The sequence below is a fragment of the Candoia aspera genome, chromosome 1 (genome assembly GCF_035149785.1).
Source record: "Candoia aspera isolate rCanAsp1 chromosome 1, rCanAsp1.hap2, whole genome shotgun sequence".
NCBI classification, from domain to species: Eukaryota; Metazoa; Chordata; class Lepidosauria; order Squamata; family Boidae; genus Candoia; species Candoia aspera.
Genome location: NC_086153.1, coordinates 164,485,634 through 164,509,861, shown reverse-complemented (window position 1 = coordinate 164,509,861; position 24,228 = coordinate 164,485,634). Strand labels below are relative to the sequence as shown.

At 41.0% G+C, this 24,228-nt stretch overlaps 1 protein-coding gene across 1 annotated transcript in view; it reads left to right on the top strand.

The window, feature by feature from the left end:
• The window catches only part of ADGRF5 (adhesion G protein-coupled receptor F5), a 48,540-nt gene that overhangs the window by 1,814 nt on the left and 22,498 nt on the right, over positions 1–24,228 (top strand). The window contains exons 2-7 of the mRNA XM_063317681.1: positions 10,840–10,960; positions 11,395–11,464; positions 13,617–13,772; positions 15,941–16,120; positions 18,627–18,745; positions 21,175–21,233. Of these exons, the coding sequence (XP_063173751.1) occupies positions 10,859–10,960; positions 11,395–11,464; positions 13,617–13,772; positions 15,941–16,120; positions 18,627–18,745; positions 21,175–21,233 (686 nt within the window). The 5' untranslated portion in view covers positions 10,840–10,858. The remainder of the gene's footprint in view (positions 1–10,839; positions 10,961–11,394; positions 11,465–13,616; positions 13,773–15,940; positions 16,121–18,626; positions 18,746–21,174; positions 21,234–24,228) is intronic.

Sequence of the window (24,228 nt, the reverse complement as noted above, 5' to 3'; positions counted from 1 at the left end):
TAAGGACTCATGGCCCCATTTTATAACTCCCTATTTGATAAAATACCCAGGAAATTCTGATCTTTTTTATGTACAGCTGTTGCTATCTGATCAGTATGATTCAGTTTCTTTGAACATGGCTTAATTTTGTTATACTGTACTGTCTGTAAAATTAGGCAGACTTTGATTGCCCACTGATCGCACCATTAATATTATCATGTTTAGTTTTATTTCATTTTAATGCATTTTTCTTTGTATTTGTACCATTTGTATTTTATTTGTAATTCTTGTCTGTGACCGTAATGAAATATTGATTGATTGTTATCATACCAGAGATGGCAGAGCATTAAGCATATCTCTGGGTCAGCTTTCTCTTTCCACAGTGGCAAACCAGATGCCAATGTGAAGACTGCAAGACTAATGGCACCCTCCTCTTCCTCAACTAATGGCAACTGGAAGCTTACTATTTTTAGTACTGGGGTTCATATCCTTAACCTCCATGAATTTGCATTTGAAAGCTACTTAAAATGGGGACAATCATTATCACTGGTGGCAGCAAATTCTATAGTTTTACTATGTAGTGTGCGTAAAGAACTCCCTTCCCTTCCCTTCCCTTCCCTTCCCTTCCCTCCTTCCCTCCTTCCCTCCCTCCCTCCTTCCTTCCTTCCTTCCTTCCTTCCTTCCTTCCATCCATATGTCCTGACATTTTCAATACTCAATTACATTGAGTGCCACTGGTTCTTATGAGGGGCAAACAAACACAAAGTTTATTTCTTTTCTCTAAACCATGCCTACTTTTACATACATTGATTATGTTCTCCATTATTAGTCCTTTTTCTTATACTAAAAAGTCCCAGATTCTGTAAACACCTATGAAAGAACAGGTGTGTGACCTCAGTGTTTTCCTGCCTTCACCTCATTCATCTGAGACCCAAGGAATCTTGGGGGTCCACTGGGCATCATGTGGCCTGTGGCAGCTAGTCTTTCCTGAACAGGGATGGCCTGGCCACAGTAGTCCATGCTCGGATAACTTCTTGTATAGATTCCTGCAGGGGCTTTATCTGGATCCATTCCTGGAGATGAGACAGAGGCTGCAGCTGATGTTTGAAGGATGCTTTAGATGGTTTTGGACTTTAGTACTTAACACTACACTTAATATGTTTCTGCCCCAATATTAAGATCTATGATGTGGATTTTTTTGCTGCACTTTTTCTACTTTTTTGTAAAGCACTTTTTATGGTTTCTTTCCTCTTTATGACAATGTATGTATCTCCATCTGTATTATTTTTTTTCTTTTTTGTTATTAATTAAAACACAATAAATAAATAAATAAGTAATTAAGTAAGAGGTGGATAGGAAACTCACTTCAGGATCTAATGGCTGGCCAAAATGCATTATCTGGGATGGGGGACAAGGCCTTCCCTTTCATAATACAATAGCTTGAAAAAGCCCTTCCCCCCAGGACCAGGCTGGCTCCCACAGTTTGTTGTTCAGCAGCCCCAGGTGAATACTTGGTTTTCTATTTGAGCATTTGACATTCTTGAATGTCCCTCATGAAAATCTGCATTTGTATTGTTCTGTTTTAATCCTGAACAGTTTTCTGCCCTGTTTTTATTGTGTTTTATTTAAATAAGGAAGTAAATCCCACTCCCACCCCCAAAAGTCTTCCATTCTTTGATCATTCTGGTTCTTTTTCACATCTTTTCCAGTTTCATAATGCTGTTTCCAAAGGGCACAGAAACTAGCTAAAGGTCAGTTTGACCCATCTCAGCATGTTAGATGATGCAAGAGGGTGCGGCTCTATAGGGTAATTCCCTGTCCTCCATAAGGGCCAACAGTTGCATTATCAGCTCCCCTGTGCATGGCTCGCATCTGTTCCTGCATGGACAAAGGCAGTCTAGTCAAAATGAAGTAGGAAGCCATTGCTTCCTGCCTTGCTCCACGTGGACTTGCCATCCTGCCTTTTCCCTTAGCTGAAGAAAGGTAGGATGTCTGAAAAGGTTGAATCTGAGATAAAAAGACACATCTTATATCAAAATATTTCCCAGCCCCAAGTAAGTCTAAATAGGTCTTCTGTATCTTGTTGTCTTGCCCTTTCATTGTTTGATCCTCACCTTTCTTTGTCCAACTACCTCTACGTTTGGAGCAGATACCCCTGAAGAGAAAACTATATCTGTCATCCACTTCCTCACAATTACATCTTCCCATATCACTATGATTTCTTACATTATGCCATCGCTATTTTCTAAATGAACTAAACATCTGTTCTGTATTGCTATAGCGTCCTTGAGATTATTGTTGGGAGCCACCCAGAGTTATGCTCTAAGGTGGGCGGCCATACAAATCTTTTAAATAAACAAATAAATGCCCCCTGGGAATATGCTACTCTATCATTTTTTTTCCTTGAAGGTGGAAAAGAAAAGAGGAGCAGACATCAACTGCATTTCAGTTTAAATCTCTGGGTTTAACATCAACAAGCATGGGAATAAGGTGGAATGCTTAGACACCCAACATGACCATGAGGTGAAACAGAAGGACTCGAAGCACACCTTCTGAGCCCAACTTTCCAGGAAGAAGGCAAGCCATGAAACACATCCTTCAATGGCTTATCCAGGCAAAACTGCTTGTTAGTCTGATGTCAGTTTCAATTTAACCAAAATCTGTCTATAGAGTATACTTCTGTACATGGCTGCCACACTGGAGTTTTCAAGAAAGCATACTACAAAAATGCAAAGTAGGATTAATTAAAAATAAATAAAAAAATAAAAAAATGCAACAGGGATATCAGACACAACTATATGGGAGACAAGGAAAGCTTATATGAGAGGAATCTTAATAAGGACTTGCAAAGAATCAGGAAAAAAAACCATAACAGATGGAAATCACAGAAAGAATTAGAACAGTTTAATAAAACCAGTCCAGGTCAACCAGCACTGAAAGAATTAAATAAAGTTAAACAACAATTGAATTTATTGGAAATGGCAGAACTCCAAAAGAAGATAAAATATGCCAAACAAAATCAGTTTGAAAATGCAAACAAAGCAGGGAAACCTGTCATATCACATCAGAAAAGAGAGAGAAAGAAGGATGATAACAGCAACAGAGAAAGAGAACAAACTGTTAGGGAAGATGGGAAATAGCAGAAGAACTTGCAATTTTTTTCCTGCAATATTCCAGGATAAAATAGACAAAGGAAATTTGAAAACATATATTCAATACTCAGAGCCTAAAGAATTTATTGAAGAACTTAGAGAAATATTAAGCAAATTTAATAACAACAATTTATTAATTTTATATGCCCTGTGACTCCCAGCAACTCTGGGTGGTTTACAACTGTTAAAAACATTTAAGAACAAAAAAAATACAACCCCCCCCCCCCCACAAAAAACAGCACAAGACAGAACAACGATGGCAAAGAAAACAAACCTGGAGGGGAACACAAAGGAGGAAAGGAGAGTCAGTCATCTGCACCAAAGGCCTGGGCAAAGAGCCAGGTCTTCAGGGACCTTCAAAATACCAGCAGGGTGGGGGCCTTTTGAATTTCGGGGGGAACCTCATTCCAGAGGGCAGGCGCTGCTACAGAGAAAGCACATTTCTGGGGTCCCAATTGTATCAATAGGTGGAACTAAGTGGTAGAGTCAGGAGGACAGGTTGAGGACGCATACCCTCTGCTGGGAAGTATGGCCTTTGGCCCTGGAAGTAGTTTATTCTATTCAACAAGTAGTTAGAACAGGAGGGAGTTGTTAGCTAATAAAGACATTTAGTATAAATGAACCTCCAACTCATTATAATTGGAAGAGACTTTGAAACACCGATAGGTGGCATTGTTTAATTTGTACATGTGTCACCTCTTTTGTGGGAGCTGCATTGGTTGCCAGTTTGCTTCCTGGTCCAATTCAAGGTGCTAGTTATCACCTTGAAAGCTCTTCATGGATTGGGACCGGGTTATTTGCAGGACCGCCTTACCCCAGTCACATCTACTTGGCCCACCAGAGCAGGGAGGCAGGGTATGTTGCAGGTCCCTTCAGTTAGGGAAGTACATCTAGTGGGACCAAGGAAAAGGGCCTTCTCCACAGTGGCTCCCTTCCTGTAGAACATCATTCCCCCAGAGATAAGATTGGCCCCTCCTTGCTCCTTTTCCAGAGGGCCCTGAAGATGTGAATTTGTCAGCGGGCCTGGGGACCCCAGGTCACTTTGGAGCTAATCTAGTGATTAATTTGAATGTGTTTGCTGCTGCCGTGGGGGGGGTGTTTTGTTTTTATGGATTTTAATTCTGTAAGCCACCTGGAGTCACCGTGTGTGAGTTGGGTGGCCATATAAATTTGTTTAATAGATAAATAAATCAATGGAACTCAGAGCGCCAACCCTGCCAGATACAACTGGCCAGGCAGGTGCTATGGGAGACAGGCAGTCCCTCAAGTAACCAGGCTCTATGCCATGGAGGGCTGCACAGGTAGCAACCAGCACCTTGAATCACACCCGGAAGCAAACTGGCAACCAGTGCATCTTGCAAAGCAAAGGAGTTACATGGACATACTGAGGCATGCCCACCACTGCTCATGTTGCTGCATTCTGGGCCAGCTGAAGCTTCCAGGTGGTCTTCAAGGACAGCCCCATGTAGAGCACATTGCAATAAACCAGCCATGAGGTGATCAGGGCATGAGCAACTGTCCGAAGGGCAGAAATTTATAACAACTCAAGAGATTAAAGAAGCAATAAAGAAAGTTAAAATTGGTAAGGTGACCAGCCCAGATGGGCTGACAGCACTATATTTCAAAAAGCTAGAAGAGGAACTAGCAGAATCATTACTGAAGACAATGAATGAAATTGAAACAACAAAAACAATACCAAATACATGATAGAAGGCATGTATAAAAAAAGGGAACAACCTGAAGATACCTCAGTAATATAGACCAATTTCCTTATTGAATGTTGCTTACAAGATATTCACTATTGTATTAGCTGAATGTATGAGGAAGTACATCCCCAAAATTATACACAGATCAGACAGGTCACATTCCAAAAAGATGAAAGACAGCAGCAGATTTTTCATAAATGCACTAGAATTCACCAACACTGAGAAAAATAAGACAGCAGTAATACTGTATTTCTGAATGCAGAAAAAGCTTTTGACCACTTGGAACAGACTTTTTTTTACTAGAGGTCTTAAACTCTCAGAGTCCCTTTTGGGAGATGGGCGTTGATAAATTTGATTAATAAATAAAATAAATTAATAAATAAACACAATGCTTCCCAGAGAAGAATTCAAAACATGGGTGGAGAGCAACAAACAGCAACGATTACGGTGAATGGAACCCTCTCCAGAAGCTTTTCAATTAGCAGAGGCACAAGGCCAAGGTATCCACTCTCCCCATTTTGATCTGAAATTGTTCTGGAAGTCTTGGTGAGCAAGATCTGAAAAGATAAACAGATAATCAGAATCAAAATTCAAGGAGACGAATACAAGATAAAATGTTAAACAGATGATGTAGTATTAACAATTATAAAACCACAAAACTATACAATTGATGAAAGTAATCAAAGATTTTGGTTGCTTTTCCAGATACAAAATCAATGAAAAAAGCCCACAACAAAATAATAAAGCGTTTAACTTCCAAGGCGGAAAAAAGTTGTGAAAAAAGAGACTGGTTGTAAGACAACAAAAGTCCAATATTTAGGACTTTACTTGACAGGACGCAATAAAACATATTTCAAAATGATTATAACGAACTATGGAAAGAAATAAAGATCTTGAAAGGTGGAAAAGCTGAAAAGTTTCCTGGCTAGGACTTATGGGTAAGTTTCAAAATTTTGCAAGACTTAAAGAGAGGTGGAATAGCTTTTCCCAATCTCAGATTATATAATAGAGCAAGCTGTCTATGATAGATAACAGAATGGATAAATTTTCCTAAAAGCAGAATTATCAACTATAGAAGGAGCAGGTTTTGCCAATGGACTTCCCAGATATATATGGTATGACAAACAAAAGAAGACAAGAATTTGAAAGGACATGTAAGAGAAAATCTGTTAAAATTTGCAATTCCTTAAACGCAAGGGTAAGTCCAACCATTTCACCTCTAGCATCACTGTCAAATGCTTCCTATGTCAAGGACTATTACAATAAGAAAGATCTGATCACATATGCCAATATGATACATCTCCTAATTTTACCTTATATTACTCTACAAACTTTTCCATGTAATACTTGCATTTGTAATTTCTATGTATCTTTCTTTTTTCTCTTTAAAATGACTATTTAAAAAAAAACTGCTAAGAAGTTAAAGAAACATAAGAAATTTGCCCATTTACCCTGACCCATCTTCCTGACCCATTGTAATGAGAAATAGGAATAACCTTGAGAAACAGGAGGAAGAGCCGCAACCAAGATAATGGTCAGATAAACGAAATCTGAGTCCAAGGCAGAAATGTAGTTTGAATAAGTGTCTCAGACATGACCCTCCCTCATTCTGTAACCTTATAGTAAAAGTAGTATCAGCATTCATAATTCTGGCATCCTAGTCTGGTCTTCCTTGAAGGGCTGACATTGATCTTGCAAGTTTGAATGCGCTTCCCCACTGAGCCTCCAGGCACCAAGACAGGACCTCCATAGCAGCACTTAGTTGGCCTGGGGTGGAGATATAACGCTGGGTATCATCAGCATTCATGGGGTGAAGTATTATCAGTATACGTTGATGATACTTCATCCCATGCCACCAGATAACTTCACCCAGCAGCTTCATGTAGATGTTAAACAGAAGAGGAGAAAGTACTAAACCATGTGGCACCCTGCAAACCAGGGGCCCAGTGGAGGACCTCTCCCACCTAATAAACACTGCCTGGAACCAGCCCCAGAGGAAGGAAGAGAACCAGCACAATATAGTGCCACCCACACCCAACCCCCGGAGCTGTCCTCTTTCAGGTCTCACACACACACACGCACACAGTTGCTAGCTGAGGAAATCAATTTACTCAAGGCTCAGCACACAACAGCAGACAAGGGAAGACATGTAAATCAATAAAGTCTCTTGGAAAGAAAACTTTTGCTTTCAACAGGAGCATGCAGAAGAGTAGTTACAATCTAGTCCAAAGCTAGACACACAAATTCCCACAGTAGAAGAATGGATGGTAAATTAATAGAACTGGCAGAGATGGCAAAACTGACAGCATTGATAAGAGGAAACATTTGGCTGGATTTGTTTCTACATGGAAACAGCTCCTGGACTTTCTGCTTGTACCTGAAAAAAATGTAATTTTGATTTTGGGTTTTGATGATTAAGTTCTTATAGATTATAGAAATGTTTACTAAGGTTTGATTTAGAGTAAGAGATTAATGCATAATGCATTGTATTTGTATCTGTGCTGGAGAAGGTTGGAAGTCACTCTGTATTGCTTTCTAACTATTTCTGCACTTTTTAGTTTGTCTTTTAGTCTTTTCTTCAATCTTTTCTATATTTTGTATTTTATCTGTATTCTGAAACTTCAGTAAAGTTTAATAAAAAAAAAAATCTAGTCCAAAGTTCAGAGAGCCAAGTCAGGTTTGTCAGTCAGTCCAAGGTCAGAGTTTCACAAGCAGGATTCACAGGAATGACACACCAGAGCAGGAAATCAGATGGTTGTTTCCAACAGAGAAACATGGGTCAGGGTTGCCTCTTAAATCAGGCCGCAGCAGCTGTCTTCAATTAAGAGAGTTACTCCCTCGTTTGGCAAAGAGCCTCATTGGGTGTCTTTGTTCTGCTCTCTGCTCTACTTGCCGAGTCCAAGGGCTTGGAGGCCATACATCATCATCTGACTGCTCCAGCTATTCTGATAGTGCCTGTATTTGATCAGTCTCAGGTGATTCCTGGCTTGGTGCCTCCTGAGGCTGACATTCCACTGGTTCAGCTGCAGCAGCTTTTTCAGAGTCTGAGTCCTGGGCCATGACAGGAGCTGATTCAGAAGGATACCATGGTTGAGGGTATTGAAAGCCATTGAGAGGTCAAGAAGAGCATAACGTGCTAAAAATCTTATGTGTGCATTTGTTAGGGCCCGTGATGGGGTTGTTGGGGTAGATGTGGGGGCAGACCCTGTTTTTGGCAAAGTCCAGTTCCCATGTTGGCATTGTTGTTCTGTTGTTTCTTGTTGCTTGTGACAATCTGCTTCAGAGTGGGGTATTGACTGTATTGACTCAGCTAGTGCCCAAGAAAGTGCAGTATCATTGTATAGGCTGAAATGTATTGATAATGCATTTGAGTGGCTCAAGCTGATCTGTCGGTGACAACCAGTGGTGTTCTGTTGTTCTGTTTTTTGTGGTCTGTCTTTTAATGGGACCTTCCTGAGACTCAGTCTGCCTCTACTGATTTGCTCAGGAAGAATAGGCCTGGCCTGCTTTTAAAATTGGGTTTGATTAAATAAAATATCTCATGTCTAAAGACTCCTGGAAGTTTCCAGGTACCTAAGCAGTCAGTCAGTCAGTCTTTTTATTTCAGTCATTGACCAGCAAAGCAGACCTAATCTATGTAACTGGCACTTAAGGTAAAGGTAAAGGTTTCCCTTGACGTAAAGTCCAGTCGAATCCGACTCTAGGGGGCGGTGCTCATCTCCGTTTCTAAGCCTTGGAGCCGGCGTTGTCATAGACACTTCCGGGTCATGTGGCCAGCATGACGACTCGGAACGCCGTTACCTTCCCGCCGAAGCGGTACCAATTAATCTACTCACATTTGCATGTTTTCGAACTGCTTGGTGTGCAGAAGCTGGGACGAGCAACGGGAGCTCACCCCGCCGCGCGGTTTCGAACCGCCGACCTTCCGATCGACAGCTCAGCGGTTTAACCCGCAGCGCCACCGCGTCCCTGGCCCTTAGCATGGGTTTATTAAAATATATTTGGGCACAAGGTAACTAAAGTAACAGTTAGGAGGAACTAAACTATAACCAGAAAATGCTTGAAGAAAAAGGAACCCAGTGTAATGGTTGCCTAATCCCAAATACTCAGTCTCACAACCCCGGGCTTAAAGATAACTGATTTATTAAAGGAATAGTATGCAAATACAGAGAAGGCTGAGAATAAAGCAAAAGCGCGCGAAATACAAACTAAATACCCTCACCCCGCCATAGTAACCACCCCCTCCCAGGTGTTGGCAACCGTCACACATCGGCCTGGGAAAGTAACCTTGAATACATGTCATAACCCAAACATACATTCCTGCAGAACAGCAAGGAGATTACAGCCTGGCACGGCTGAAATTCCCCTCCCTGCAAATGACAGACACGGAACAGGAAAGTGACATGTGAAACGTTACGATGTATTCAAACCATTGGAACAATGAACATGACACCCAGGTAACCACTGGGAACATGCCAGTAGGCATTGACTGAACAGGGTATGTTAGTCCTATCTTTCTTTTAAATTTTTGGTATTGATTTCCTGGTTAGTTTCCAGGCCAACTTCAGTTAGAAATCCAGAAATGTGCTAGATTGGATGTAGGAGGCAGGAGAGGATTTAATGTTTAGACATGTTGAAAGGGACACCAGAGGGCAAAAGTGTTGCTGACTTTCTGGGACCAGAGGGAATTTATTTGTAGAACAACACTTGACTATGTTGGAGGTCCTGGCAAATCCGGCATGCCTCATTAGCATGTAAATTGAGTTTGTCCCAGGATGTAATTGTCCCAGGATGCAACTCTCCGTGCTATTTAGAATGTTTGTTGCCACTCCCACTTCCTCTCTCTCTCTTCCTACTTCACCATCGGAGAAGAAGCATGTTTTGCTTATCTCCTCATCTTGGGCCATGCGGTGGGCCTAAGAATGCAAAAGGGATTTTTGTCCCTTTCTTCCATGCAGCTCTTAGCAGCTATAGGGCTGAGAGATCACCAAGTATAGGTAAAGAACAGAAGAAACAAGGAACTTCATTTTTCACCAAAGATGAATGTAACTGGACCAAAGAATAAAGTCAGTAAGATTCTTTTTACTTTACTTTGAATTTACTGTGTCTAAGTGTGTGATTATGCTTGGGAGGTCTGAGTGTGTAAGATCAATAACCTGTGTTTCTCTGATGTGCTCTTTAAAGCTATCTAAGATAATATTCTTTTTCTGTGTGCAGCTTCTCAGCTGTGTTAAGCTCTGCTCCATTAGGTGGTTCTAGCAGGCCACTAAATGGCTTCAGACTATGCATTGTGATCTGGCATAATTCATCTCTTTATTCTATGTCTGGAGAGCCAGTTTGGTGTGGTGGTTAAGGTCCCAGGCTAGAAACCAGCAGACTGTGAGTTTTAGTTCTACCTTGGACATGAAGCCAGCTGGCTGACCTTGGGCCTGTCTCTCTCAGCTGCAGAAAGAGGCAAACCACTTCCAAAAAGCTTGCCAAGAAAACTGCAGGGATTTGCCTAGGCAATCACCAGGAATCAACACTAACTTGATGGCACCAAGAAACCAAAACAAGATTATAGTCTATGTCTGAGTGTGCTTCTGTTCATAGAGGGCTACCAAATCTGGGCTGCAAAAATTGAGATGACTGCTAGAATTAGAGCTTCTGAATCTCTTTGCTGCCTTTGCAGCCCGGATCTGGTAACCCTAGTTAGTGTATCTTTGAAAAAGGTATTATTAGACTGTAGCATAATTGTATAAATTTCACTTCAGACATTGCCTAGACTTCCCAAGTCAGGTACACTAGTTGTAAGGCAATTCTCAGTCTAAAAACTGTTTAACTTCTGGACTTTAAAATATCAATATTTTTGGTCATCTTCACCCACAACCTCAAAATCTTCTCAGAAAGATAGATACCGATTCACAATAAAAAAGAAAGTTTAATTTCTCTGGGTTGACTTTGGGTAGAGAACAAAGTTCTTTTTTGTGAACATAAGTAAAACTTGTTTTCCTTTGGTGCAGCAACCAAACACAGGAAATAATGCTGTTTTGGAGGATAGCCATGTTCAGCGCTCTCATGAGGGTGCACACCTCTTCCCGGATTTCGTGGGACTTCAGTTTGGGCTCCTTCATCTACTCACCTGTGAGTACTTTCAGTGTCCATACAGTACCTGCACTGCCTGAGTGTCAGGTCCTACACATGACAAAGTAGCTTGGAATTCCGAGGATTTGTAGTTCCGCATATCTGGAGGCTACTGTTGGAGAAGCTGATGTGTGGCAGCGAGTCTCCAAGGAGCAGCCCTGGATATCGCAGCTCAGATGCTTCTTGTTTTTAAGTCTTTCTAAAACTGTTGTGGAGACCACATGGCCAATAGCACAACTGGGAATGCTAGAAAGTTCCCTTCTTTTGAGGGTCTGCTACCCCCAGCACTTAGAGTTTTAAGTAAGCGTTGCCTCCTCCGAAATTTCCAGGCGGTTGATTTACCAGGAGTGAATGTTTACAGTTCTTCTTGAAAACCCTTCCCCCAATGTATGACTCTCTCTCTTTTTACAAAAGGGAAAATGCCTGTCTTTCAGATTCACAGCAAGTGGGGCAAAACAGAGGACAACACCACACAACTAGACTTACACAGACAAAAGCGTCAGGGTAGGTGGCTGTCTTTAACATCTTTTGCTTGCAGACAGAAGCTTCGTTCTTGGATACACTGTCGACTTGCACAATCACTTTGCTTTTGGTGGATGATCTGATTTCTGCCTTGTTTGCTCTCTACACATGAGCAGAAGCTACCAATCTCATCTCCATGGGTGGATGACCCTCTAATCAAAAGCCTCTTGCAACCTCATGGAAACCGCCCCCTAACCAGCTGCACTAACCCACTCTAGATAACCCAAAGCTTCTCTGCTTGACTGCTGTGTGGAGGCAATCAGAGGAAAATGAGTGATGAAATTGGGGGAGAGTGGCTGTTTTTCTTCTTTTTTGTCTTTAAATATAATAGAGAGGTAGAGTAGGTATATATCCAGTTTGGTCTAGTGGTTAAGGCAACGGGCTAGAAACCAGGAGGCTGTGAGTCCTAGTCCCGCCTCAGGCATGAAAGCCGGCTGGGTGACCTTGGGCCAGTCACCCTCTCTCAGCCCAGCTCACCTCACAGGGTTGCTGTTGTTGTGGGGAAAATAGGAGGAGGAAGGAGTCTTAGGTATGTTCGCCGCCTTGAGTTATTTATAAAAATAATAAAGGTGGGATAGAAAATAAAATAAATAAATAAAATAAAAATATAAAACATCTCTTTTTGACGGGTACATCAACATTTGCAATGTTAAAGCACATTGCTATGGTGACAGAGGGCCTGCTCATTCAAAAAAGAATTGCAACAGAGGGGTGGCCAGTCCCAAGCAAATTGGGCAGAGCATCCCAAAGCCATCAAGGAAGGTGTCAGTGGGATCATTACTGCTTGGGCATCACGCTGGGGGCTGCAGAGACAGGATATAGGATATAGCTCAAGTACACAAATGCTTTTTGTGGTAGAGATATAATATGTTAAATGGAGATACAGTATACTAGCACGGAAAAAGCTGCAACTAGTTAAGATGATCTGGCTGGTGTTTATCTTCAGATGTTTGTAAAGTACACTGAATATTTTTAATTCAGAAGTCATCACTGACTAGACTAACAGATAAAACAAGTGCATGATGCAACCAAAGACTAAGAGTACCAATTCTTTGGAGCAAAAATATGAAAGGCATCAGATGGCACTCGAGCCGTTTGTATCTCTTTGCTCCCATCTAGTTGTTGTCCAGATTTTTGCAGCCCAGATCTGGTAATCCTATCAAATATATAAAAGTATGTTCAAACTTTCTAGCAAAAATCTAGTGACAGCCCCCAGTCACCAAAGAATCCTTACTCCTCCCACCTGGGACAGAATGGAGTAGAGAACTTAGGATACAGATTCTAAGGGTGGCAGATTATGGAGACAGAAACTTAGAATGATGGGAGAAACTAGCAATATATTCAACAAAGTGGGAGTGGACACTAGTTAGCTTGTTTATTGTTTATTATATGGCTGCTCATCTTAAATTCATTATTCTGGTTGGCTAACAATAATTAAAAACTATTTAAAAACACAGAACAATATAAAAAAAACAGTCAAATACAATCAGCAGCCGGAGTAAAAAACAAACAAAAAACCTCCGAACAGCAAATTAACACAACCATTGCATGGGCTCTGCCACACATCTGGATCCCCAAGTCTGGTGACAAAACCACTCCTTTAAGGTCTTGCGAAAAGCCAGCAGAGTTGGGGCCAATCTAATCTCTGGGGGGTTGATGTTCCAACGGGTGGGAACCATGACAGAAAAGGCTCTCTTCCTGGGTCCTACCTGATGACACTCTTTCATGGACAGGCCCCGTCACATGCCTCTCCTGCTGATCCTGATGGGATGGGTAGATGTAACTGGGAAGAGGTGGTTCCTCAAATAACCCAGCCCCGTGCCATGAAGGGCTTTATAGTTCATTACCAGCACCTTGATTTGAACCCAGGAGCATACTGGCAACCAATGCAGCTCCTGGAGCAGAGGTATAACATGCACCGATTGAGGAGTGCACATAACTGCCCACATTACTGCATTCTGTACCAGCTGTAGCTTACAAAGTAGTTGGCAAAGATATGCTGATTGTGAGAGATTTTCTGACTCCTGGGCCTGAGGCTTTCTGACATGGACAGTCATTGAGAAGATAGCAGGACATGGCTGAGTCACTCTAATTACAGAATAAATTATGACAGATCACTTCTTTCCCCTGTTAGACATTTCACCAGAATACACGATTGCTGTTGAGATAAACTTTGTAGATGCCTTACTGCCGGAGGACCTCAGAAGGTTTTTCAAAAACCTTAGTCTCCCAGTTTTGGTAAACACCTCTGATTCATATGTAAGCATTTCACATATTAATATTACTACAGGTAAGTAGTCCTTTACCACTTACTACCAACATTTGCTTTCTCTATTTTTAATTTAATTTTTGAGTTTTTTTGGGGGGGTATGTTAAAAATAAGCAGCTGGCTCAAAGATAAATTTATTTATACTTTTGAAGCTCTTCAGCTCCAAATCTGTCTGGCCATATATAAATGCAAAAAATACTTATCTTTGTGGCATGGCTTAAGACATGTCAGGCGAATTGGGATTGCTAGACCTGTGATACGAAACTCTAAACCAGTGGTTTTTAAATGTTTTGGTCTCAATACTCCTTTAAATTCTTAAAAATTATTGAGGACTCCAAAGAGCTTTGGTTTATGTGGGTTTATTTAGTTATTCATTTAAAAATAACAATAATGAACCCATTACATGTTAACATTACATGTAACCCTAAAACTGAGTTAAACCCTGAAAACACACACATTTATACCCTTAATCTGCTACCTTAGAAAATTCTAGAAAACACAAGAAAGCATGAGCACCCATTTCCATTAGCCTTCCACTTCCATTAGAGTGATGACTCATCACATGTCATGTAGCCCCTGGAAAACTCCACTCTACATTTATGAGAGTGGGAATGGAAAAAGTCAAACAACATTTCAGTATTATTATAAAAATAATCTTGACTTTGCAGATCCCCTGAAAGGGTCTTAGGGACCCCCAAGATCCACAGGCCACACTTTGAGAACCACTTCTCTAAACAGTCACTAAATGTTAGGCCACAGAGGCCTAGCATTTTACCTATCTTGTTGCCACCTTGTAATCAGCCAGATTTTGGCAGCCTCTGTCCAGGAGCCAAGGGAATGACCATATGTTTAAGCAGTAGCTTCCAAGAGACTTGTCCATTCCTTTTTTCTTTGTTTTAAACCACCTTCTATAAACATTTGCAGATGCCTGACAGCTCTTCTAAAACGAAAAAAGGAAGTCTTCTGGGAACACAAGAGCCTCTATAGTATATGGTGGTTCAACTTAATGGAATTGATTGTTCTCATATTCCAGGAAGTTGTAGCACTCTTTGTTCACTTAGTTCCTTTCCTCTTCAATATCTTGATCAGAGGTTGTAGGGTGAATTTCTTTTGGATGCCATAAAAGTGCAGTCAGAACTAAAAAGTATTTGGGAGAATTAATATAGGCAGGAAACACTAAAGTATTTACAAAAGATTAGCAACACTTCCTGTAACAGATAAAACTCTGTATAGCAATCTGGTTTATGAAAACAATACTACATTAATTTGTTTAATGTACTTAAACATTTGTCCTCCCTGTTTCTCAACATATTGTTCCAATCCGGTGGAGAAATGTGGGTGTTTGAACGATCACATTTGGACTGCAAAATCTGGAGTTTTGCAGCTCAGATTGGATAGGTCTGCTATTGGTTTTAAAATATTGTAGATGGTTCAGAAAAGATTTACACAACCCTTCTTTGTTCTAAGAATGAAATTTGCAATGGATTCTCTACCTGAGAGGGGGTACAGGAAGAATCTAGCTATGTTGCACACTGAAATTAGTAATATCTAATGTAATGGTTTAACTTATTAATAATTAGACAGCCAGTTTGGTCTAGTGGTTAAGGCAACGGGCCAGAACCCAGGAGACTGAGAGTCCTAGTCCCGCCTCAGGCATGAGAGACGGCTGGGTGACCTTGGGCCAGTCACTCTCTCTCAGCCCAGCTCAGCTCACAGGGTTGTTGTTGTGGGGAAAATAGGAGGAGGAAGGAATATTAGCTATGTTCCCCACTTTGAGTTATTTATAAAAATAATAAAGGCGGGATAGAAAATAAATAAACAAACAAACAAACATTCATACATGAATAATCACATTTAATGTGTGCCAGAGAAGTTGGGACTAAGAAACACAACACATCATCTTTGCTACTGCAGACCTGATTGGTCATTTTGTGACCTTTCTAGTATATTTTATGACTGTGAAAAAGAATTTGTGAGGCTATAAAAGAGACAGCAGATATTATTCAGTTACAGCTAATCAATATTCAAAAATGTTCAGGGTTTAGGCTCTTGGATTTTCAGCCTTCCAAGTTTGCAGTGGTTTGAATCATGGATACAGAGCAGACATCATCAGTGAAATGAACAACACCAGCAAAATACAATGACTTAAGTCTTTTTTTTTTTTTTGGTTTTATGTTTTCTCACATTAGTGTGCAACTCAGCTGGCACTAATAATTCTCATTGTTTCTGTGAACCTGATTATGGATGGTCTGCCAAGATCTGTGAAGCATATCCTGTCTGCCATAATACTACAATTGCAGTGGGAAAGAGCTGCAACTGTATTGCACAGCTCCCTCCTCAAGGGACCTTTTGTCAACTTCAGTCAGAAGGTAAGAGATGGTGGCAAATGAGGATGAAGGGCGGCTTATGGGCAGCAGCAGTGCATTCATGGGAACATGATTTCTGGTAGGCAATCTGCCAAAATGGAATGTTAGGCTCAGGTGACAAGCCGGTTGGTCAATTCCTGTCGCAACCAACGGACCAACATTCAGTTGATCGGAAAAAGCAGACCTTGCACCTGTGGGAAAAACGCTAGAAAGAAAAAAAAGCCTGCCAGAATGGAAGCTTAAATTATCTTCAAAACAAGAAGTCCTGGATGAGTCTTACATGCACAGCAGCTCTCAGCCTTTTCAGGTCAGGGTTCCCCCATGAATTCTGAAAAGAACATAGCACCCACATGATTTTTTTAAAGAATATATGTATCTTTATTTTAGATCTCTTCAAAAATGTTTCTAGTGTTCCACTAGTAGCAGATCAGATCAGATCATATTAGAAGGAAGAAAGCTCAGGAAAAACAGCATGCACTGATCTCTACACTTTTTTTTCTCAACAAAGATAATGGCAGGGAATATAGAAAGGTCATCTGCAGGACCGGCTCTTCCTGAGAGTATCTGCCCGTCCCACCAGATCAGATAGGGTAGGCACGGTCCAGGTCCCTTCCCTGAAATCCTGCCACCTAGTGGGACCTCAGAAGCGTGCCTTTTCCATGGCTGCCCCTGCCTTATGGAACACCATCCCGCAGCTGATTTTGCAGGCCCCCACCCTTTCAGCCTTTTGGAAGGCCATCAAGACCTAGCTTACTACCCAGGCCCTGGAATAGAATGAGGATGTCTGGAGTTGGTTGTGGGGCATCCCTAGGGAATGATTGAGGTGCTAGGTTTTGTTTGGATTTTATGGTTTTTATAGTTCTGGGTGTTATTGTGGTTATGAGCCGCCTAGAGTGTGTTTTTAGATTGGGCAGCCTTACAAATCTTTTAAATAAAGGGAGAGAGAGAGACCAAGACCAGCTCATTTAAATCTACTTGCTGAGTTGGTTTGGGCTTGATAGGATTCAAGACCCAAGAGACTCCCAGCCTTCACTCATCAAGCCCCCCTGCCACAGCCCTTAAGGGATAGGAAATAAAAGGCTGGTGGGGAACGGGAGAGAGGATTGGGTGTAGTTTGTTGGGAAAGGAACATGTCACTTTTTGCCAAAAAGTTATATTGTTTTCCCATGGACCCCATTATGCTTCCCTTCCTGTTTTCTGTTGTTGCTTTTTATCTCTTCCTTGCCCCAAAATTTAATCTTTCACATATTAAAAGTCCTCTTCTTTTTGTGTACCATTCTTTTTTTTCTTTAATCTCTCCTCTTCAAAACCCCTCATCAAATAAAAATGGCAATGGCATGACCGGTGCAATTTGAGACAGATCAGTGACCTAACAATGTTCATTTTATAACTCTAAAAACCTCACCCTGTATTACATTTGGGAAGGAAGAACCTTCTGAAGTACAACTTACAGCACCCCTCATCATTCAGAGGGCCATGGACCCCTGCCCCTGTATGTTACACCACTGCTATTGATGTAAACTTTGCCATTTCTTCACTTTCTGGAGTCTAGGTCAAATGTTAGCTAAATAACTTTTGTCTCCTAAAACCTATTCAATCAAACAAAATAATGGAATTTTAAATCGGAAAATCAGATTTTTAACATCATCCTATGATTTGTAAAATTTGAAAAACCCACTATATTTGCAAGTGCATTGATTATACTTTTATTCTACATGACAGTAGCCTAAATTCCCAATGTGGGGGTGACTATGCATTGCTTGGTGCTTGCCGAGTTCCCTGCTACATCTAATTGTATTGGTTTAGAATATTTTGATTTTAAGAAATAAGTGGGAAGCTAGCAGGCAGCAAATCAAAGTATCGACCTCAAGCATTACCTGTGTTTCTCATGTCTATGCTCCCCATATAGAAACTGGAGGCATTCTTAGAAAATAAAAGGGTGGATCGCTGCAGCCTTCAGGTAAATGGGCCCTTTATGATTAGCCATATCCACCATTGCAACCATTCTGGGAAAGCCCCTATGACATCCTATCGACATTCTAAACGCACCCACTGATCCCCAAGCATGGCGACCTTAGCTTGGCTTCTCCTGTGCACCAGTATATATAATTGGCACTACCTAAAAGTTGTCCTTTCATAAAAGAGCCCCTTCTGTGTCATTTCACATCGTTTGTGCTCTGTTCCCATCTTCCTTATTAGTTATTCCCACTTTATTTCTCTCTTTAATTTTTTATGCTACTGCTCCTACTCCAGCCCTAATATTTTAACCCCTATTCTACTTGCTGTTCTATTTGCTCACACTGATTATTAGACCCATTTCCTCTTCTCCATGGCATCATGCAAGCCCCAATTAACGAAATTAATGGAAATTTTAAATGAATGGAATAATAAGAAGTGAGGGCTAAATGGAAGCATTTAGCCAAGATTGAGTTTTACTATTAAATAATCCTTTATTTTCAAATCTTTATTTCAGCTACTAATAAGATTACTTGTTTCTTTTCTACTACAGATATTCCTTCAGTGCTCATAACAAAAATGTCCGTCCGACTTAATATACCCTTTGAGAAGGCTCTGTGGGATTCGTCCTCTGTATTGTTCAAACAATATAAACATGATCTCGAGAAGGCAGTAAGTCTGAGCTGGTTCTTAAGCTAAAACTTGACTGAGATATGTTAAAAATCTTATTACTTAACTGAAGAGGATTTCTTTTAAAGGTGTGTAGATATCTGAGGTAATTAAAGCAAATGCAAGTCTAGGCTATAGTTAAGCTGGATGTAATCTAAAGCCACTAAACTTGGGGTACTGCCAATGGCTTGTGACTTGGTAGGCTTTCTTAATGCCTCCGCTGTAAACCCTTAACTGAAGCCCCCAAAATAAGCTCCCCACAGGCATGTCATATGGCATGGTTTTCACTTCACGTCCACTTACAATCTGCACAAAACAATTTGAATCTAACCTTGGATTATCTTCACTTCTGGTGGCTCAGAACAGGCCAAGACTTCCATAAGCCAATCTGTTCTCCTTCCAGATGACCAACAGGAGGATTAAAAATTGGTACTGAAATAGCCCTCGAACTGCCACAGCTTCTGGAGCAGCAAACATCTGGCTTTCTCCCACAACACTGGCTGTTCTTTTGTTGTTGTTGTTGCAAATGTACACAATGGTACCGAAAGTATGAAGGGGGTCTCTAGCTCTTTTCTTTTGTGTGTAGCTGGGGATGGGGCTGACGCTTTAAGCAGCCTAGGAAGGATGCTGTATTTTTATGCAACTGATAGTATCAAGCTTACAGGAACAGCAGCATCTTTTTAAAAATTGAAACACCTAAGTAACAGAAGGAAATAAATGATCGCTGATATATGCAGGTCCTTAGCTCCTAATATGTAAGATAATACATACATATATTCAGATACGAATGGCCTGGCAATAGCATGGTGGAAGAACAGAAGAAGCATTCTGTGTGCAATATCAGCTTCCAGTCTGAATGGGACTTTGAGAGACTCTGTTTGTTTGGAGGTCCTTTAATCTGAATTCTTGCAACGAGCATAGGGTTTGACTCAAGCAAACAAATCTTGATTACAGTCAAAGACCAGCATAAGGAGAGTGGGGTACAGTCAGTTAAAACATAGAAGGTACATTAAAATCCAATAGAAGAAGCTAAAACACTGAAATACATTAAAAGCTGATATAAAAAGCTAACACACAGAAATTAAAAAAAACACCCCATTTATTTATTTGTCAAATTTCTCGGCTGCCCATCTTGAACACAACAACTCTGGGCGGCTTTTAAAATATATTATTTTCTTCTAGATTTCAAAATACATTAAAATCTAATATAAAAAGCTAAAACAAAAGTCTAGAGAAAAGGGAAAAAGCAAAAAGGAAAGAAAAGAAAATCTAGGGAGAGGGGGAGGAGCATTAGATGAGTGTGGGGGAGCATAAAGGTTAGTATATCTGTAAATACCGTACTCCAGTAGATTAAAATAAATGCTAGTTTTTGGCACCGGTCACCATCTGGCGAATTTTCAGTGCTGCTGCGCGGAACCTGGCCACACTGTATGTTGTAGCTGGGTTGGTATCTGACAGCAGCAGGCAGGTGTAGAATTGCCCTGAGCGCCCTGGGTATTTATGCCATATTAGTAAAATGAGACTGGTACGAGTGTCTCTACATTGTACAGGAAGAGGACGGATTCCTCTCCCCCGTTGCTCAAAAGATCAGAAATCAGACTTTGCGGGGTTTGACTCAATGGCCTAAATGGGCTCTTACAACTTGATGATTTTATGACTTTTCTCCCTGTTTTAAGGCGAACAAGAACAAATTGGGCTTTGCTACCATTATGTGCTCCTGTGGTTCATTAGAGATTTTCCACAGTGAGGGAAAACCCCGTTGCTCCTCCACTGCACTATTTTAGAACTGAGCATATACACTGCTGTCCTCCAAGAGGAACCACAGACACAGTTATACTGGACCAGAACCCAGATATTCTGAAGCGTGGAAACTGTTCATATAAAGAGCTTTATTTCATCTTCTTATGACAGGAGTGAATGGGCTTGCTTGGATTAAACTGGCTTTGAATGAAGATGCAGATTCACAAACCTGTAGTCACAGATTTTCTGTGTAGAAGTTTTTGTAGGCTTTACAACTCTGAGGTAGTCTTGATAGGGATTTACTGTTAATAATTTGTCAAGGGTTTATCTTATTTTTTCTTCAGCAGCCCACTTAATTTCATTGAATGTATTACAGCCAAACCAACCTTCCTTTATCTAATACCTTTCAGAAGTTTTGGATAACTTTGTCCTTAATTGGTAACCATGCTGATCGGGAGTTATAGGTATTGTAACTCAACATATCTAGAAGAAACCCTCTTCGTCCAGTTTTAACGGGTTATTTCCATACTGGATCTGGCAAAGAATCCGTAGCCCATGAGATCAGGACCGTGATAATCATCACATTTGTTTGATGATTCATGGAAGGATGTAGGCATGCCTGTAATAGTAGGTGACATGATGTGGCCTTAATGGTCAATAAATACTCTGTATAATATATTGCTCTTTTTCAGTTTACTGAAGGCTATTCAACCTTACCGGGTTTCATAAATGTAACAGTTACAGGATTCAGGTATGAAAATCTTTTCATTTTCATTTCACTTGAAAAGATTATAGGAAGAAATGATTTGCTTTGATCTTCGCATATTGATCCAACTGATAAATGCTAAGCATAAAATGAGGATTTTAAGCTTTAAGTAGTCCAAAATTATAATGCAGAGAGCAGCTTTTTCTGCAGGAAGATCAGCAGAAGAACACAAATACAACCTACACATAATTGAAAAACCAAGTTTGCTGTAGTTAAAGATGCTGGATTAGCACCCATTTGGCTTCCATGCCAAGGGTCTTGGCATGGAAGCCAAATGGGTGACTTCAGGCCAGTCACTCTGTCAGCCCTAAACTAGGAAGTTGAAAAACATCCCTAAAGAAGGTACTGACAAACCACTTTTCTGAAAATGTTTTCAAGAAAACTGTATGGACCTGTCCATGTAGTCACCAGGGGAGTCAAGACTCTCTCAAAGAACCATAACAACAGCCCAGATAATTGAAGAAAGCAAAATAAACTATATTGGTCATGAGAAAAATCTGCACACCCATTCTGGAGTTCTGTCTTTGTAGTCTATGATGTAATGCAGACGCCCATCTTAAGTTCAAGAGCTAATTCCCATAGAGATATCCCATCAAGGATCACTTAGTTCCTATAGAATTTATTTTCCTCAATCCTGATGCCAAATCTTCCATGAGCAAGGGATCTCTAAGGGCATTTTCACTATATTCTGGAGCATCCAATAAGAAAAATATCCCCCTTCAGTTTGAACTTTTCACAGTTGTTATTGTATCATTAAGAACTACCATACAGACACATGGACACTATAATATAGATACAGTAGTAATCTATTGAGTTCAGTAGGGATAAATCTCTTCCATGTTCTGCAGAGAAGCTTGCTCAGAGCTACAGACCTCTGTCTCACAAGACAGACCAAACATTCTGCTCAAAGGTACAGTACATGTCAACTATATCATTCATATGTATATGAATGCACACTGCAAAAAGCCTTGGCTAGTAAACCCCTCCACTTGAGTCAGGTGTTCATTCTGCCTGGCCCACCTGAGTCAGTTGGCTTTTTCTTCTCTTGTCCCTTCAAACAATTATTCTCCTCCAGCTGAATCCTCAACAGATGAAACTTCCCACCTCTTTCTATCCAAATTGGCCAAGTTACCAACCACTCTCTTGGTTCTTCTGCATACCCAGAGCTGCAGGGCGGGGAATCCCAGCTGGGCAAAGTGCTGCAGGGAAATAAAACTCAGGCTTTCTTTGGTTTTACTTCTTACTCACAAGTAGTCTTTCTGCCAGCAGAAGGCCCTTTCTTTTTTCCTTCTCTCCCTCTTCTGGCCTCCTATACCCAAACTTGGGGAATTTTCTAGGGTAACTCTCTCTTGGTTTCCAACACAAGATTCTTTCCCTCCTCTTTACTCCCTCCTGTTGCCTGATCTATTGAGAATCAGAAGGTCTAACAGGAGGGGTTTTTTAAAATCCATTTCCTCAATCTTTAGTTCCTATTTCTTCCCTCTTGCAGTTTAGCAATTTACTTAACCATTTAAACTTTACCTGGCTTGCACTAACTGCCCTGCCGCCAGATGGGTTGCCCTTTATTAGGCCAACAGAGAGTTCACAAAATATGTGAGTTTTTTTTACAACATAAGGTGTTGTAAAAGGCAGAGTGTGGGGTGAGGAAGATAAAATGCCTGACAGTGTGGAAACTTTGAAAGCTGCACAGTACTTCAAGAGAAACCTGGAAAGAAGCAAAGACCTTTCCCAAGTCACTGATGTTCAAGGCCCCTTAAGAATAAGCAAAGAAACTGCAATCCTTGCTTTAGTTTTGAAGATAGGAACTCCAGTTGCATCAGACCAGCCTGTATCCTTAATTAATATATACATATTCTTTAAACGGAAAAGAGAACTAGGAACAGTACAGGTGGGGATAGTTTTACATGATGCACTGAGGTTTAAACAACAAGCGATAAAGTCAAAGCAGGTAGTTTTATATAATAATGAAGCCAGCAAAGAGCTGTAATTACTTACTTAATTGATGTAAATAATTTAATTATTTCCTGTAATGGAAGATCATGCTGTTGCACATACATGAAGCCAGTTCAGCGGCCTGCTAGAACCACTGAAATGGAGCAGAGCTTATAACACAGCTTAGAAGCTGGCACAGAAAAAGAAAATTATCTTAGATAGCTTCAATGAGCATGTCAGAGAAACACAGGTTATTGATCTTACACACTCAGCCCACCCAAGCATAAAGAATCACACACTTAGACACATTAGGTTAAGAAGTAAAAAGAAGCTTACTGACTTCATTCTTTGTTGCTTCTGCATCTTGGTGGAAAAGATGAAGTTCCTTTGTTCTTCTTTTCTTTCTAACTACATAAGGTAAAGGTAAAGGTTTCCCTTGACGTAAAGTCCAGTCGTGTCCGACTCTAGGGGGCGGTGCTCATCTCCGTTTCTAAGCCTTAGAGCCGGCGTTGTCATAGACACTTCCGGGTCATGTGGCCAGCATGACGACTCGGAACGCCGTTACCTTCCCGCCGAAGCGGTACCTATTGATCTACTCACATTTGCATGTTTTCGAACTGCTAGGTGAGCAGGAGCTGGGACGAGCAATGGGAGCTCACCCCGCCGCGCGGTTTCAAACCGCCGACCTTCCGATCGGCAGCTCAGCGGTTTAACCCGCAGTGCCACCGCGTCCCTCTAACTACATAGTTTGCCCTAAACTCTCAGCCCTACAGCTGCCAAGAGGTGTGTGAAAGAAAAGGGCAGAATCCCTCATCAAGGCTCAAGCACATGGCCCTGATGAAGAGAGCAGCACCCATGCTGCCTCCCCCTTGGTGGAGAAGGGAAAGAGGAAGTGGGAGTGGCAACAAACAGCTTCCTCAGAGTTGCATTTTGGGCAACTTAATTTACATGTGCTTCAGCAAAGGATTGTTACCTTGTCGTGGTGCTGGAGCTTGAACACCTCAATGATGCCATGAGCTAAACCGTGAAGGGCCACCCAAGACGGGAA